The sequence below is a fragment of the Pterocles gutturalis genome, unplaced genomic scaffold (genome assembly GCF_000699245.1).
Source record: "Pterocles gutturalis isolate BGI_N339 unplaced genomic scaffold, ASM69924v1 scaffold17077, whole genome shotgun sequence".
Taxonomy (NCBI): Eukaryota; Metazoa; Chordata; class Aves; order Pterocliformes; family Pteroclidae; genus Pterocles; species Pterocles gutturalis.
The window spans coordinates 631-17,265 of NW_010108297.1; the positions used below are offsets into that span (position 1 = coordinate 631).

Here is a 16,635-nt window from a genome sequence, read left to right on the forward strand (position 1 = left end):
CCTCAGACCAAGTTCAAGCTGAACTTCATCTACACTATATATCAGTTTGCTTTCGTTATCCCAGATTCAGATGCCAGCTGTCTGTTACACTGAAGCTATCTTTCTTTGCATTTTTATTAAAAAATATATAACCAAAATGGGGAGAAGAGATGTATCGGCCTATCTTGGTAACTTGGTGCTGAGCATTCATGGTTTCTCATTTCTCCCCCTCTTCAGTTCTAGGTCCTAGTTTTTATATGCCTTTGCAGAAGATTTTCTTAAGCTGTACTTCTTGTAATTCTGTAAGATGCAGTGAGCTCACAATGAGGCTTTTAACACTTTCTTCGTGCTAGTACTAGCATTGATAAGATCCTTCTCTGAAGTGCTGCAAATCATTAAAATAGCATAAAGCTATCATTACATGATTTTCTCCTGGGCTGTGGGAATGGCCCACAGAAGGATTCAGTTAACACCTAAAGGTGCACAAGGAAACAAAGTAGTTTTCCCAATTTTAATTTGCATGTCACTCTATGAGAGGCATTCCACTTCCTGTTCAGCTGCAGCTTGTATTTGGTTATCACAATTGTGAGGAAGCTCAGAAAATGCTGTGATGATAGGGCTACATATATGAGTAACCTGAATACAGTCTGTGATACAATTAAAAAAAAAAAAAAGTAAATTCAGATCACATTATTTAATGGTGGCTGTAACTAAGGAGCTCAGACAAATTTAGACAAAACTAATCTAGTTAGAAAAATAGTGCATTTAATTGTTTGTCTTAAAATATGTTGGGTAAAGTAACTGTGATTTATCTTTCTTGTCAGATTTCAGATATACAATGCAGAAGAGGTTTCCATCAATTCTGGAAGGTAGGTTTATAGCTGGCTTCAGAAAGATGGCTGAAGCTTCTGTTGCATCTTCTATATAAAACCAATTTTATTACTGCTTAAAACTTACTCCAGGAAACACTGCAGAAATGTTTCCTGTTATACATAGGTGTGGCTGGAGTGTCAGACTGTTGGATAGAGTCCTCAGAACTGGAGGACTATACATCCAGCAAAGCTAGCCACAACGTGGCTCACCTTCAGACATGCCTAACTTAGAGCTGACGTGGATTTTCCTATTTTTCAGTGTATTACAAATCCAATGAGTGGTCTGGAATTCACGGCATAAGGGAGAATGACCAAATGACATGGTTAAGCAGCAAGAACTAAAGTAAGAAAAATGTGTGAGTAGTTAAAAAATTATTTTAGAGTAATTATTGTAAAAATGTCCACATTAAAATGTCCAGTTCATCTTTTTGATTTCTTGCCTTTGTACTTGTTTTTCAGCCCTCTGTGCCTGAACTGTTTCTTCCTTTTGATGATGCTTTTCACATCCCTATTGTGAAGCCACTTGTCACGCTCTATTTCCCACTGGATCTGTTTGACATCTGTAAGAGGAAAGGTGAGAAATAAGGAGCCAATGGATACCTCTGACCATGATGTGGAGTAGAGATGAATCATGTAAAAGTTAAACTTGGCTACTGTATTTATAAATGTTAATAAAGTGCAAACTGCCAATTTTTTTTTTTTTTACACCAGAGAAAGTTTTGTGTTTTTTTAATTTCACAAAACATGCCCTACCACCATCTCAGAATCTCAGGGTTTAAGACGCTCTTGCCATTGCTTTGTATTTTACTAATACTAGACACGCTTGTGTTAGGAGTACACAGGGTTTGAGTGCTGTTGTTAACATTTTTCAGGTGACCCCAGCAAGTCTTGTAAAAGCTCTACAAAGGACTGATTATTCAATCAGTATATACACACTTAATCATTATAATTATTTCTGGGAAACTACTTTTGCTTCACCAATACTACAAGGAAATACTCTGGTTGGCAGATAAAGACAGCCATGTCTTATACCTTCCCTTCACAAGAATCCAGGACATTCGATCAGAGCAAAATTCACAGAATGCTTCACAAATGGCATACTGCCTGTCCTTATTTACAGTGTGGAAGGGCCACAAGGGCCTCCTTCTCTTTTCTGAAGCCTTATTCACTCCAGTAGTGACAGTTAATATTAGCACCGGGCATCTCTCGTAACTGAAGAAAACTAAGTCATGTCTTACGGACATTGAGCTACTGTCCCTGTTGTGTGATTTCGGACTGCGTGTGTATTTCTGCTAAAGAAGGTACCCCTTTTTAAGTACAGAATCTGAAGAGAAAGAAGGAAAACAGCATTACAACCATCTGCTATTCGTAGCATGTACTTACTTGCATTATCTCTGTTGGCCATGGCATTCATTCCAATATTGTCAAACTTGGACCCAGCATTTTCATCCAGCAGATAGCCAAACTTTAAAGAGAGAAATTTTAGTATTTTATTACAAAGAAACAGGTAAGCACTTTTTTGCTAAGCACTGATCAAACTTACCTCTTCTGCAGATGCCAGTATACTGGCATCTTTGAGTTTTCTCTTCTTTCCTCGGTTGGGTCCTTCAAACAAAAAAATATTATGAGACAGAATTTCAAGTTCACACAGGCACTAAAAGAAAGTGTTACTTTTTAAAAAATTATTTATTTAATAAGACCATTTAAGTAGCTGTGTTAGAAACCTCTACTCTCCACTTCCCCTAAAAAAATAAAGAGGGAAAAAAAGTTTCCAGCCAAGAGCTAAATAGCACAAAGCTATGCATCACGTGTTAGTGACATACACACAAACCACCAGTGTAACTCCATCCGTCCTTTAAAAGTTCCTTCTTCGATTCTCAGTCCTTCAACAGCAGATTGTCACTCTGGATTAGGCCACACTGGTTGGTGGACAAGGGTAAGACCAACTCATTTTAATTTATGATTGATTCAAATCTCAATGAACCCAAATAACCTACTGTACTAAAACCCTCTGATTACAAAAATTTTCCAGACTTTGTATTGATATTAAGCCTTCTCAAATGGAAACTATGGCAGTGTTTTCTTACCTTCTAGTGATCCCACAAAATTAGTATCTTTCTTTCTCTTGCCCTTTTTATTGAGAGACTGCAATTGCTTGTCGTTGTTCGGGTCTGTCAGAAAAAAAAAAAGATACATCAATCCCTCATTCTCACACCATATGAATTTATTTAAAACACCTCAGATAATTAAATTTCTTTTTAGGCATATTTATCATAATGGTCTTTCTTTAAAAAAGTTTAAAACACAGTGCACACAACCAAATCTGGGATTTCTTCAGCCCAGACAATTAAAAATTGGTCAGTGTTGTGCCATTCTTTATGCTTTTTAGGATAAAAAGGAATGAAATATACTAAGATACATAAGATATGAAGGCTAAAAGCAGGTGTTATATAAACCTTGAATGTCTGCTTGGTAAATTTGCTGAAATTACAATCTCATGAAAGACTAATACAGCATTATCTACCCTCAATCATCTTCCTGTGACCTTAAGTTATTAGGTGAAATAACTCCATTAATTTGTGCTTTTCCAGCCATATAAAGTGTATACATGTAAACTGTGCTTTTCAGTTGAAAAGATAATAAAACCATGCAGGTGCAACAATCAGTTGTTACCACAGTGGTAATACAAATTTGGGTGCATAGCTGTATTAGAAGAGTAAGCTGTTACTCATGAGACAGTAATTTAAATAAAAGTTACCTCATGTAAAAATTCAAAATTAACTAGGTCTAAAGAAACAAAAAAAAAATTATCAAGTACCAGACTTTATTTTCTCTTTCAGATCTTTTAATATTTCTGGCTACTGTAGCCAGTTATTTGTGTATAAAGCTACTTTTGTTGCTGCCAGTGTTTTTCAGACTGAAAGAAACACATCCTGTTTGCAAGGTTTTATACCCAGATGCTTAATTCCCACTCCCACCTAGGAGACTGCCAGGAAATGTTTCTCTTACGACTTCATTGTCCAGTGAAGGACTTGTCATTTCTTTCCTTAAAAGCCAAACCTCACACCTAGGTAACTAAATCTGAATTTATATATGTGATTATATATTAGATAGGCTATTTTTAAAGCTTTTTCTTCTTATTTTTTGGTAATAAATCGTACTTTACCTAGGCTCTTACCATCATCATCATCCACATCCATAAATACACCCCCTTCTTCATCCATATCCTCTCCAAAGTCTTCCTCCATACTTCCTAAGGAAACTTCCTCATCATCCAGATCACTGAATTCATCTTCATCATCAGAATCCTCCCAGTCAGCACTGGATTCCTCACTTCTTTGGCCTTTCTTACCGCCTTTGGTTTTCTTTTTTATATTACTAAAAAAAAATGTAACAAGCTTAGCGTTCCATCTGACAAAATACTGTTTGCACCCAGGTAACATCTACCTACTGGCGAACACTATGTTAGAAGAGTTCAACACCACTGCAAACTACTGTAAATGTAGGCTGAGACCTAAGAAACATGTATCATGCACTCGGGTGTGTTTTCAACATCAGCACGTGGAACTGCGTTATAAAAGTCAACCATTTTAAGAAGTTCTAGAGAGAATCCTATTCTGAAATTAACAGCAATGTCAGCTTCAGCTTTTTGCTCCATTTCAGAAAGACTTTTCTGAAAAACACACAAACTGCTGGTAACCCTAGCAACTCTACTAAAAGAAGAAATATTACTTTATTTTTTTTTTTTTCTTTAGGAAACGTGGTTCTTCAGGTACTAGACCATTACTTGTTTTTTGTCTCCTCTCTGTTTTTTTTCACTCAGACCAGTCTGGATCACAAAAACGTTCAGGTTTCACTCAAAGTTTAAGCTTTAATTCTCCTTTCACCTCAAGAAAAAAGAGTTCATGTGCTGATTTGAAAGCTGTACTGCAGATACTGTAAGTAAAAACAAGGCTACTTCATCATTCACAGTTGGACTTAATGATCTAAAAGGCCTTTTCCAATATAAATTATTCTATGATTCTATGCTTAATGAAACCGCTGACTTCCTGAGAATTGAGCTCTGTGACTCTGGGTTCCACAAAGTTTATTTACTGGGTTAGGTCCAGTTACAACCAGTCCATACAGCAGCAGTATCATTATGTCTCATTCTGCTTTTACTTTTGTACTTGGTAATTCTCAAACAGAAACCTGAGACAATGAAAAACAAGTAAGATTTTACCTTGCTTACTGGGTCACTGTATAAATAAAATACTACAGGTCTCGCATGTCAAGCCAGCAGACTGTAAGCACCACAGGATGACAATGCTCCATTATGGGACATGCAGAAAAGCAGCACTACCCAGCACTCAGCTGCTATTGCCTTTTTCGCAAGGTGATATTCTGAGTCTTTTTGAAAAAAGTCTGTACAGCATTTCAGAGTTAAACTCCATATAGGTATTAAAACAAGAGATGAAAGAAGCGATTTAAAGTCTTACCCAGCAAAATCAAGGTCATCCTGGCCAACATTAATGACATTATCAGCAGCTTCAAATGTATCTAGGAGGGAAAATATTGTTTACTACTACAAAACAAAGTCAAGCAAAGAAACATGAAATAATTACAATATATATTATTTTTAGGTAACCTTTTCCTGAACAATTTATATGATCCGCATCAGTAACAAAGGGCCCTGATACCAAAGGGTTCAAACTCCTACAGAAAAACACTCCACAAAACAGTTATCTAAAACTAGCTGGACTTTTTCTGAAAAAGTATTTTTCTTTGAAAAATAATGAAAGTTTTCATTTAGCCATGATGTAATTTCTGGCCAGAACTAGATGATGCGGGAAGCAAACAGACACAAATGGACATAAAATTTCCCAGTGATTCAAACTTAGTTGGCAGGTATCACAAGTCTCATACGCTTTCTCCAAGACAGAACAAAGACTCAATGAAGATACCCCGAGCAAGTGTCCTGACAGCTAATCTGTATGCTAATTTTCAGATTAGAAGTATTCACTACAATTTTTGACAGAAAAGCAAGCAGATTAGAGGATGACAGCTCCTATCATCGGATTCACTTAGGAACAAATTGCTATAGAAAATAGCAGGTAAAAAACCTGAAAAATTACAACTGTTCCGTTTCAAAGAGGAAACGCTAACATTAGAGGGTCCTTAATTTGAGTGTCTGAATTTAATAAGCAAATTCTCAGAGAGAGTCAACTTATTAAAGATACTAACAATAAAACAACAATAAAATGACAAACAAATTAGTAACAAATTATTGTCATAAGACCGTACTAATTGTGTCACTGAGGAAGAACCCTGCTACGGGAGTTCAAGAATTCTCTAAAAATATTGTACAAAACAGTTATGGAGAGCTAACTGGATTTTTTTTTTTCACATAAATATACTACTGTATAAGTAAAACATGAAATCATAAAATAATGGACATTTGATGGTACATTACTAAAATTTAGATTCTAGAACAAATCATACACTAACCCCAAAGCAAACAAAAAAAACCTGCCACTCATGAGCTTATGTTCAAAATCAGACAATTTCCAACCGTTCAAACAAACTGAACACTACTGGCACAGTGAGAGCAAGACCTCTTTTATAAAAAAGACGGACATCGAGCTGGCTTATGTGATGGAGAGTATGAACTGCTGGCTGTAGTAGCATAAAGAACTGGAAAGCCACTTTTCTTCCACTTCCATAAGTAGGGATAAATTAATAATTTGCAAAAGCAGAAAATATTGGGATAGTTACTGCAAGGAAAAACACAACCTTACCCAATGCTCTTTCAAATTCATCATCATCTACGTCTTCCACACTTTCTTCATCATCCTGACGCTTTTGTTTCTCTCTCCTCTTATCGAACTTTGAATAAAATCTGAAATAATATATTGCTCTCACACACAAAATTACAGGTGATGATCTTCATGACAAGTTTTTTTTAAAAAAAAAACAACCTGCACATTGTTTCACATGTATGTTGCCAGTTGAAAATGAAAAGTAATGGCTTCAAACACATCTCAAATCAGAGGTTTATATTTTCTTTGTTTTTCAAAGACTAAGCCACTACAGTAAGATTGAAAGCAAAGAAATTTCACAAAGGTGACAAAAATTATTTCAACATAGTGAATTTATAAAAGGGCACCAGAAAGATGTGAAAATTTGCCTTATAAAGAAAAAAGGATGGAGTTGAACTTGAATCTAATGGGGGGGGGCACAGAATCAGAGATTCAGCCATTAACTTCTGTTAAATTTTGCCCCATAGCCCTCTTCTTTTGTGTGCTTAGTTTTACCTTCTGTCAGCCATTTTAAACCACTATCGTTCCTTCATTTCATATTAAAGAACCACTAAACACAGACAGAAAATTTGATCGTATACAAGAGCAAAAGAGCACAGCACTTTGTATGGAAGACTTCAAAGGTGCAATCCCAGTTTCAGTAATCTTCAATGTAAAAATACTGTTAAATTTCCAGACAGGGGCGTATCTTTAAGCTGATTGTGTTTAATCTCAAAATTAGTAAGTTCCATTAACCCGATACTTAAAAAAAATTTAAAAACCCCTACAACAAAAAATATATTAAACAAGAAAAAAAAAACAAAACAAAGTGACTTAAACAAAATAAATGAATTCAAACACCGATTTCATAAGGAGACACAAGTAACGAGTATTTTGATTTACTAAGAACAAATCTTTGCCAAATGTGTATCACGTCGATTTCAGTGTTACAGCTGCATTTTTATATCATAATCTGAAAGGAAAGCCAAACTGAACGGAAAGAACTATGAATAATACAAAAATAAATACACAGAAAACTAGCTCCTCTGACTTTTTGTTCCATTCTAATAAGCTTTGATGCTAATAACATAAGCAAGGTATATTCCAGGTTTTTAAAAATACACTTCTAATGCACAAGAATTACAACCCACAAGACATTCATCACTACCTGTTGTTTAAGCCTTCTTGATGAAAATGGCAACTTACTTAAATTTTAGACTACAAGCACTGCTTGCCTTTGTTCACAAGGTATATTCTTTCCTAAGCACTTTTGACAAATGTTGAAATTACATTTTAAGGAAAGTCATTACAAGTCACTCAAATTAATCTAATTTTGCAAACACCTGGAATACCAGAGAATATTTACAAAATGACATGGGGTTTGCATTAAAAAGCAACACCTGAAATGAATGCTGACAAGTATTTCATTACCTGTGAAAAAACACTTCATCCACTGGGATTTTGCTTTCATCTTTGGCACGGAATTCCTTACTGTTGACTGCAAAAACAAAAAAATAACTGATTTAACCTCAAGCTGAAATGATTGTTATTCTTTTCAAAGGTTAAACAGCACGCAGAGACACATGTATGCAGATACCCAGTGTCGTCCATTAAATTGGAGTTCATCTCAAAACCTCTTTAAACTAACAGTTCTCAGTGTATATACTGATACTTAGATGTTCTAATCTACATAGCAGCAAGGGAGGTTTTGCAGTCACCTACTGCAGGAATAGGCATTTAAAAAAAAAAAAAAAAAAAAAGGTAGGAAATAAGAGAAGCTTGCTGTCATGCACTAAAACACTGGAACAGCTTCTGCCCAGCACTCCTGGAGTAATCCGTATCTCGTAATGGAAGAGCTTAACGTGATCTAAATCATTATATAAATCAATTTTCTGAGATTTTTATGTCATTTTTCAATCATAATAAGAAGAATAAAAGTGGTTATATGGTAACTTGGAAACAAATAAAAACATCACACTCAAAGAGTTGTGGTCAATGGCTCAGTGTCCAAGTATAGCCTGGTGACAAGTGGTGATCCGCAGGGGCCAGTACTGGGACCAGTGTTGTTTAACATCTTTGTTGGAGACATGGACAGTGGGATGGAGTGCACCCTCAGCAAGTTTGCCGATGACACCAAGTTGTGTGGGTGCTGGAGGGAAGGGATGCCAACCAGAGGGACTTTGACAGGCTTGAGAGGTTAGTACCCTAACAGATTGCTCTTCTAACTAGAAATATCATTAGCTGAAAGAAATTCTAAGGTTTTTTTTAGCCTTTTTTCCCTCCTAAAGGATCACAATCCCAGCAACAAGTGAATTTGTAACAAAGTTCTAAACCTTTTATACAAGATTACAAATCTACTCTTTACCCAGGGGGTGTATTTCCTCTTAGGGGGATACAGGAAAAAGACAACTTAGCATAAGAGAAGGTATAGGAAGCGTACGCAGGTCATAGTAAACCCAGCAGAGATAACAAGGCATGCAGTTTTCACTAGCTCTGTCCTTTGCTGTTATACATTTCTTAATGGGATGGCAAAACAGAAGGTATGATCTTCATCCTTCATTGCCCAAGAAAAAGAAATTACTACAATAGAAAGTGATTGACAGTTAAGGGGATTCATTGCCTAAGAAAAAGAAATTACAATAGAAAGTGATTGACAGTTAAGGGGAAAAACAGAGAGAAAAAAAGGGTCTTAAAAAAAAAATTTGTTGTGTAGCCAAGTGTTAAAAAAGGGTCTTAAAAAAAAATTTGTTGTGTAGCCAAGTGTTACAGTAGAAGACAAAGTGTTTTCCTACTCAAGAGGCTAACAGTTGAGGTAACTGACTTTCTCTATGTCATTTGTTCTTAAAATGATTTAATGGATCCAAAGTTTCAGCTGTGAAGATTCCATGCACCCTTACGAGAAGACTAGACCTGATCCTGAACATCAGGTACCACCACTGCACTCCTGATGGACAGGACTTTCTTTCATTGCTAAGAGAAACAGAATAGTCAGCACAGATGACACATGTCTATAAAAACTAGCCAATAAATTTTTACCCATCATAATCTCAACTGAAAAAGGGGCTGGCTTACCTGCAACATTCTGCGTATCTTTCATAAACTGCTTCTTCTTTGGCTGCATTACCACACTGCTGGTGTTTTCTGTAGCAGAACATAAATCAGAAACAAATTATTACTATTGATGCAAAACTGTGAGGAGTGGCTGATACACCAGAGGGTTTTGCTGCCACCCATAAGGACCTCAAGAGGCTGGAGAAATGGGCTGGCAGGAACCTCCTGCAGTTCAACAAGGGGAAATGCAAAGTCCTGCACCTGGAGAGGAACAACCCCATGCACCAGTATATGCTGGGGGCTGCCCAGCTGGAAAGTGGCTTGGCAGAAAAGAGCCTGGGCATCCTGGTGGACACCCAGCTGACCATGAGTCAGCAATGTGCCCATGCAGCAAAAAGGCTGACAGTATCCTTGGCTAAACTAGGTGGAGTGCTGTCAGCAGGTGGAGGGAGGTGATCCTTCCGCTCCCCTCAGCACTTGTGAGACCCCAGCTGGAGTGCTGTGTCCAGGTCTGGGCTCCCCAGTATAAGGCAGACATGGGCATACTGGAGAAAGTGCAGCAAAAGGCCACTAAGATGATGAAGGAACTGGAGCACCTCTCTTGTGAGGAAAAGTTGAGAGAGTTACGATTGTTCAGCTTGGAGAAGAGGAGGCTCAGGGGGATCTCATCAACATATATAAATACCTGAAGGGAGGCTGTAAAGAAGACAGAGCTAGGCACTTTTCAGTGTGCCCATGACAGGGCAAGAGGTGATGGGCACAAAATGGAACACAGGAGGCTCCATCTGAACATCAGAAAACACTTCTTCACTGTGAAGGTGACTGAGCGCTGGCACAGGTTGCTTAGAGAGGCTGTGGAGTCTCCATTGTTGGAGACATTCAAAAGCCACCTGGACAGCCTGGGCACCCACTCTAGATTGGCCCTGCTTGAGCAGATGACCTCCAGCGGTCCCTTCCAATCTCAACCATTCTGTAGCCTTTACATTCCCCTATCACTTTGCTTATTCGTGCTAGGTTAGCAATTTCAGCACTGCAGATGTAAGAGGCAGCAGCATCTGATTGTGTTCTGAGTTGCAGCCGTGTCTGTTGCAGCCGTGAAGCCTTATCCGACTCCACTGTTGCACCACACGCACCCCAAATACTGGACAAGCACAAAGGGTTAGTTGGTGATCTGAGAGAAAAATAATTTGGTCACCATCAATAATCAAGACCATATGCTAATATGCACAGAGAAGTTCGTACCTTTGCCTTTATGGAGTTTGGGATTTCTGTACACAAAGCGATCCAAGAATCTCATCAATGTGAAATCCTGTAAAGGGTCACCAGAGTACTGAATGTGATTGCCCTGAAAGAAGAAAAAAGCCAAAAATCATTAAGGTCTTCATTTTAGAAAGCTAGCAACTAAACACAGAGGACTCAGACAGTCCAAGAACAATATTAAACCACACTTTAAAAAGACAAAGACTCGGGGATACTTCATCACACAAGCCTGATCAGTTAATACACTGCTGTACCAGCTCTTATTTTTGGAATTTCAGTATTTTTTAAACTAAAAACACCACCTTCAATCTGTGTCAGTGATGGACTGCCTTGCAATGTACTGTGCTAACAGCACTATTCGGGTACCACATATTCAAATGAAAATAAATATTTTAAATATACGTTTGTGTATGTTTGAGCATGATACCACAACAGTATTAAAAAAGAATTTGTTCCAACAATATGGTTCCTCACATAAAAAACCCACTTCAAATAAAAAGATAGACCAAAACTCTAAAAAAGCTTTAAGAATCATGTAATACCCACATTTTTACCAAGTTCATTACTTCCATGAGCAGCCTCCTTTAGATAAAACACGAAGCTTTCCATGTGAGCGTACATTACAGTGCTGCAGAGCTGCTAGTTAGCATGTTGCAAAGCATAAGGAGGCTTTATAAAGTATTTTTTCAAATTGCAAAAGACAGCTAAGATAAAAATCAAACTTCAAAGCTACAGACTAGTTAAAGCACTTACTTCTAGAATTGTTTTTGCGAAGAGGGCCACAGATGGATGAAAATGTTCAGAAAGCTGAAAAAACACGAATCACTTATTTATTTCTTCTTTAAAAATAAATGCAACCACGATTCATGTTGACATATCAGACTCCTGGCAACACCACTCTACAACTCACCAAATAACACACAGCTGCATGTAGCAGGGCAAGGCTGATGTGCTCTTACCTTGAACAACTGAAGAACTTCGAGTTCTCATCTTTTGTTTCCATTAAGTAAATACATCCTCACTTAGAATTTTATTTAATTCAACACTAAAAAGCTTTATTGATACAAAGCTAAGATCCAAGCGTCAAAAAAAAATTATTGTTGTTCAAATCTCCACTTAAAAATTCCTATTTCCTACCCTGGAATACCAGTGTTGTACGTAAAATATACAAGCTTAAAGGTGAACAATGTGTCATTTACCTTCCTGTTACACCAGGGTAGCTACTCCAAGAATAACCAAGTTCATTTTATTCTCTCAACACAAGGGCCACACTAACAAAGACAGTAATCACCAACATAAGAATGCCATACCTTCTTCAGTTCCCAAAGGCTTGTACTTTCAGCACCGCAGTATAAAGGACTTCGGTGCATTGGATCATACGAAGCTCCACTCTTCCTGCCTGAGTGGCAGAGAAGATGAAAACAACTTAAATTTCCTCAGGCAACTTTACAAGAGTACCATTTCAATTTTACCATGAGAGTAACGCTGCCCATCGTTCTTAATTGGACAGGCCACAGATTCATGCAGGAGCAAGTAAGGGTTATATTCAGCTGCCCTTCGCCGGTGTATGATCGGGCACATAGCTGAGTTCCTACATGCTTCCGAGGAAGCTCCTGAAAAGCCCTGCTCTGTCCCAAAAGGCCCTCCAGAAAGAGTGAAGCTAGAAGCAGGTTCAAAGCTAAACAAATTCTTCTAACAAGCTTCACAAGCAAATGAGCAGTTACATGTCCTAACCTTGGTTACATTGCTCTGAAGGTGTTTGAACTTGGAAACAAAAAATCCCAAGCCTGTTTATTGCTTAGGCCCAAACACAATAAACTGCATAAAGTGAAATACGTTAGCAGATTCATACAGTCTCTCCATCACTGCTGAGCTAACAGATAAAGAAAAAAATATTCTGACTGATTGCTTTGAATCAAACTTCAATTTGAAAAACTAAAATAATACTTTAATCACCTAATTTTGCAACAAGTCTTGATCAACACGTTTCTGTTACAGGATGTTAGAAGTTAAATAAATTATATTTTCTTGATAATTTACCTCCCATATTCAGATGATGCACCCATGAGGCTGTTGAATTTGAGTTGTTTGTCTTAGCAGAATTTTCCATTGTGCTCCTCTCTTCACCTTCTACTTCTTTGTCTGCATCCACAAATTTTTCCTCAGCCTCTTCTTGATCCTTAAAGCACTCTTCATCATCTGATTCCTGAAAACAAAAAATGTTAGTGAACAGCTTTTCCTTTCCAGTTTTATTCTGATTTATTAGAAAAATACACACATAGTTCTTAGGAAGCTACTTACAAAAATAAAAACAAATGATGGCCAATGTTTAAGCAATACAGATTTTTGGCCTTAACACAAGACTTAAAATTGAACTTTACAGCTTACATAACACAAGTGTAATGATCCCTCCCTGCCTTAAGAAAGAAAAAAAAAAAAAAAAAAAAAAAAACCAGTCCTGCCTAGCTATGTTTCAGAGACTGCAGTCACAAGAAACAAACGGGCCAGCTTTTGACGAAGCTTTTGGGTGAAGAATGTTCACCTGCTTACTTATACAGCATTTAGCAAAATAATCCTCTCTCTATGAATGAAGTCCACAGGACCCACAAGAGTGCTTAAAACACTCTAATCTATGAAGATTTTTAATGCAGTTATAATTGTTCAAGTGCTTTCTCCCATAACATAACACATTAGCAAACCCTCGGGTTGCTAATAAGCAGGTTAGGGGAAGGTGCTCATGAAACTAGCTCTTACTGAAAAAACAATGAGATAAAGAAACCATCTTATACCACGTGATCCTGTAACTGGACCCTTAACTCTGGCTTTACTTTCAGAAGCTCAGACAGAAGGTAGAGGGTTCCACAAATGAAGGGTGGCATTTGTCCACAAGTGACTTGAAGTAACCTCTTCACAAAGGCCTTCACGCGCCGCAACACTACATCTGCCTTCAGAGATTTATAGACAAGGTTAAGAAACATGGATGGCTTTGAGCAGGTTGCTAAAGCAGGATCTAGAAGTTTCCTGTAGAACACACAGGAGAAAATAATGCTGATTATCATAATGCATATAGGAGAATAATTGCTATTAACAACAATCATGTACATTCTTCAGAGCGCCATCTAAAAGGCCAGCAACAGCTTGTTCCCCAGTACTCAAAACCATTACAATCAACCCTCAACTGTCAATAGCTGTGTAAGATATCCAGATATATATGAGACAAGAAAAAACCTGTATCAGTAAACAACAAAAAAAACCTGTAAGAAAATATAAAGAAACTGAGTTCAACTGAAAACTGTTTCAAAATTTGACATATTCAAAGTAAGAAACTAATCTGATTTATTCAGATGTTCAAAAAAATAGAAAGAAAATGGTTAGCAATTAGCATGCTTCACAATCAGACCAGACATATGTGGGAGCAAGTTCATTTTCTGCTCCACTTTTTTTTCCAGATTGCCAGGGACAGGAAGGCCACTAAATACATTGGATGTTCTGGGAGAACTTCAGTTCCCTTTTTAAAAATCAGCAACTTCCTTGTGGTGTACTAAACAGAAGCCTGTAAGGATCCTACAATGAGTCTAAACAATCAGTTGGGACCAAAAAAAAAAAAAAACCCAACCAAGAGATGCTTTTATAACATAAGGCTTTCCAACTATACAAATTGAACTATCTAAAGAATTTGTTAACATAATATTTCTGCACCCCCAATATGAAAAAAAGGAAACAAGATTTCAGGCTATTAGAATCGTAGAATCATAGAATGGTGATGACCTTAAAGATCATCGAGTTCCAACCCCCCTGCCATGGTTGCTCAAAGCCTCATCCAGCCTGGCCTTGGACCCCTCCAGGGATGGGGCATCCACAGCTTCTCTGGGCAACCTGTTCCAGTACGTGACTAAACCACTGTACCTGTAAAAGTGATTCCAGTAGCAGTTATCTTTTAGTTTCAAATAATTTCTGGAATTAAAACATGCCACCAGAAAACAGTGCAAAGGATGAAATGCCTATGTTGTGTTCGCAGGACCTGTCACTATCATTTGTTTTATCCCGACGTACGTCAAAGAAATCACATGCATTTGCTTCTAGCTCATACAGAACATCAGAAATTTTTAGCCAATGACACTTAAAACTCGCAAGATCTTAAAAGCAAAATGAGTGTTTCTACAACTTTAAATTAATAGTGACTCCCTCATACAATGAAATTTATATAAAAAATGCAAACCTGTCACTTACTTGTATAGTGCTGCGTAGTACCTATCCGACACAGTCTGCTGAGAGTCCATCACTTGAAACAGCAGCATCAGGGCCTGGACACTGGTACCAAAGTTCACAAGATGCAGAACTTTAAACAATGTGTCCATTTGTTCTTTCACTTTCTCATCACCAGTCTCAGCATAAGGGTAAGCTCTGTTTACCCCGCAAAGAAGAGCACTGAGCATTTTGGATTCAACGTCTTTTTTCTTAATGCAGTTCCGAAAAAAGCTAAAGTACACAGTTATCAGTTTGTTAGCCAATGCACTTTCTTCATGACTGAGGACTATCTGATTTAGAAAGCAAATGGCATAATATTGAGTTTTCACGTTAATGTTTGACCGGTACAAAAGCCTCTCCACCTCACTGCACACTACTCCCTTCATATTTGGATGCTTGTGAAGTAACGTCTCTAAAAGATAAGAGGCTTTGGTGGCGATTTTGTTCTGAGGGTCTCCCAGTTTATTTACCAGCAGAACAAGCAGAACTTTCTCCTGCTCAGGCTTGTTGCAGAGAAGCTCGTGGGCAACTGCCAGTGCTCGGGATTTCGCTGCTGTCAGAGAATCATGACTCAGTGTTTCTAACGCTTGCACAAACTCTGCCACCTGCAGTTTCAGGTGATGTTCAAAGTACCACAGTATCAACCGTCTGTCTCTTGAATCCCTGTTGCCACTTGACATCTTCTCTATGTTGTTAAGCGGTCGCTGTGAGAAAGACCATAATTTCCGATTGTCTGGTAAGAGGTCTGAAATGAGAAGCTCCTTGAAGGTATCCAAAGCCATGAGGCTCTGATGCCTGCTGCCCTTTTTCTTTATGAGGTTTACCAAGTTCTCAACAAACTGGAGACTGTGGACAGCACTGTCCTGAATGAGAAGGGTCATTGCTGCCATCCTGTCAGCCAAGGTACCCGATGACACAACAGTTTTCATCCATGCTGAAGAAGCCCCCTTCTGATAATCTGTCTTATTTTTATACAGGTCTGTCTCATGCTGGTACAGCTTTTGGGCCAAGGCCTTATACTTGGAAAGAAGCGCCTGATTTTGTGGCTCTGGAGAAAATTCGTTGGTGTATTCTAGATCATACCATTTGCCCCCTGGTTTGATCAGTATCACTTGCCTAGCATGAAATTCAAAATCTTCTTCCAGTCTCTCTTTCTTTGCTGAAAGGTGCTGGTCCTGATCACCCCCAGCTTGTTTCTTCTTACTGTCTTTCACAACACTTGCCTTTTCCTTGACTTTTTTTTCTTTTTTCCCTTCTAACGAAGGTGGGCCAGTTTCCTTCTTGCTTTTCTCTTTCTTTGGGTTCTTTGGGGGCTTCTCTTCCTCCTCGCCGCCCCCGTCCTCCTCCCCCTCCACCACCAGGCAGCTTTCCGCGTACTTGCCGAGTCCCAGGGAGCTGACGAACGCCTCCAGCTCCCCTTCCTTCAGGTCGTCGATCGCATCCTTCTT

General features: G+C 38.1%; 1 protein-coding gene across 1 annotated transcript; it reads right to left on the reverse strand.

Moving 5' to 3' along the window:
* Window positions 1-1,094: 1,094 nt before the first annotated feature.
* On the reverse strand, window positions 1,095-16,629 carry CEBPZ (CCAAT/enhancer binding protein (C/EBP), zeta). The gene is made up of 15 exons (XM_010072600.1): window positions 15,170-16,629; window positions 13,729-13,960; window positions 12,980-13,145; window positions 12,250-12,338; window positions 11,693-11,746; window positions 10,922-11,024; window positions 9,701-9,769; window positions 8,060-8,126; window positions 6,629-6,729; window positions 5,330-5,390; window positions 4,018-4,229; window positions 2,939-3,022; window positions 2,395-2,456; window positions 2,235-2,316; window positions 1,095-1,411 (listed from the first exon to the last, which is right to left on the reverse strand). Exons 1-15 carry the CDS (start codon window positions 16,114-16,116, stop codon window positions 1,272-1,274), a joined length of 2,469 nt encoding a protein of 822 aa, XP_010070902.1. The 5' UTR covers window positions 16,117-16,629; the 3' UTR covers window positions 1,095-1,271.
* Window positions 16,630-16,635: the final 6 nt, after the last annotated feature.

Bases quoted from the DNA above. Each gene is read 5' to 3' on its own strand.
- CEBPZ (XM_010072600.1), bottom strand. From the start codon at position 16,116: ATGAAAACTGTTGTGTCATCGGGTACCTTGGCTGACAGGATGGCAGCA. The intron at 11,025-11,692 runs GTAAGTGCTTTA...TTCTTCTTTCAG, and splicing joins TCGCAAAAACAATTCTAGAA to GGCAATCACATTCAGTACTC. The intron at 9,770-10,921 runs GTACGAACTTCT...GTTCTGCTACAG, and splicing joins CAAACTCCATAAAGGCAAAG to AAAACACCAGCAGTGTGGTA.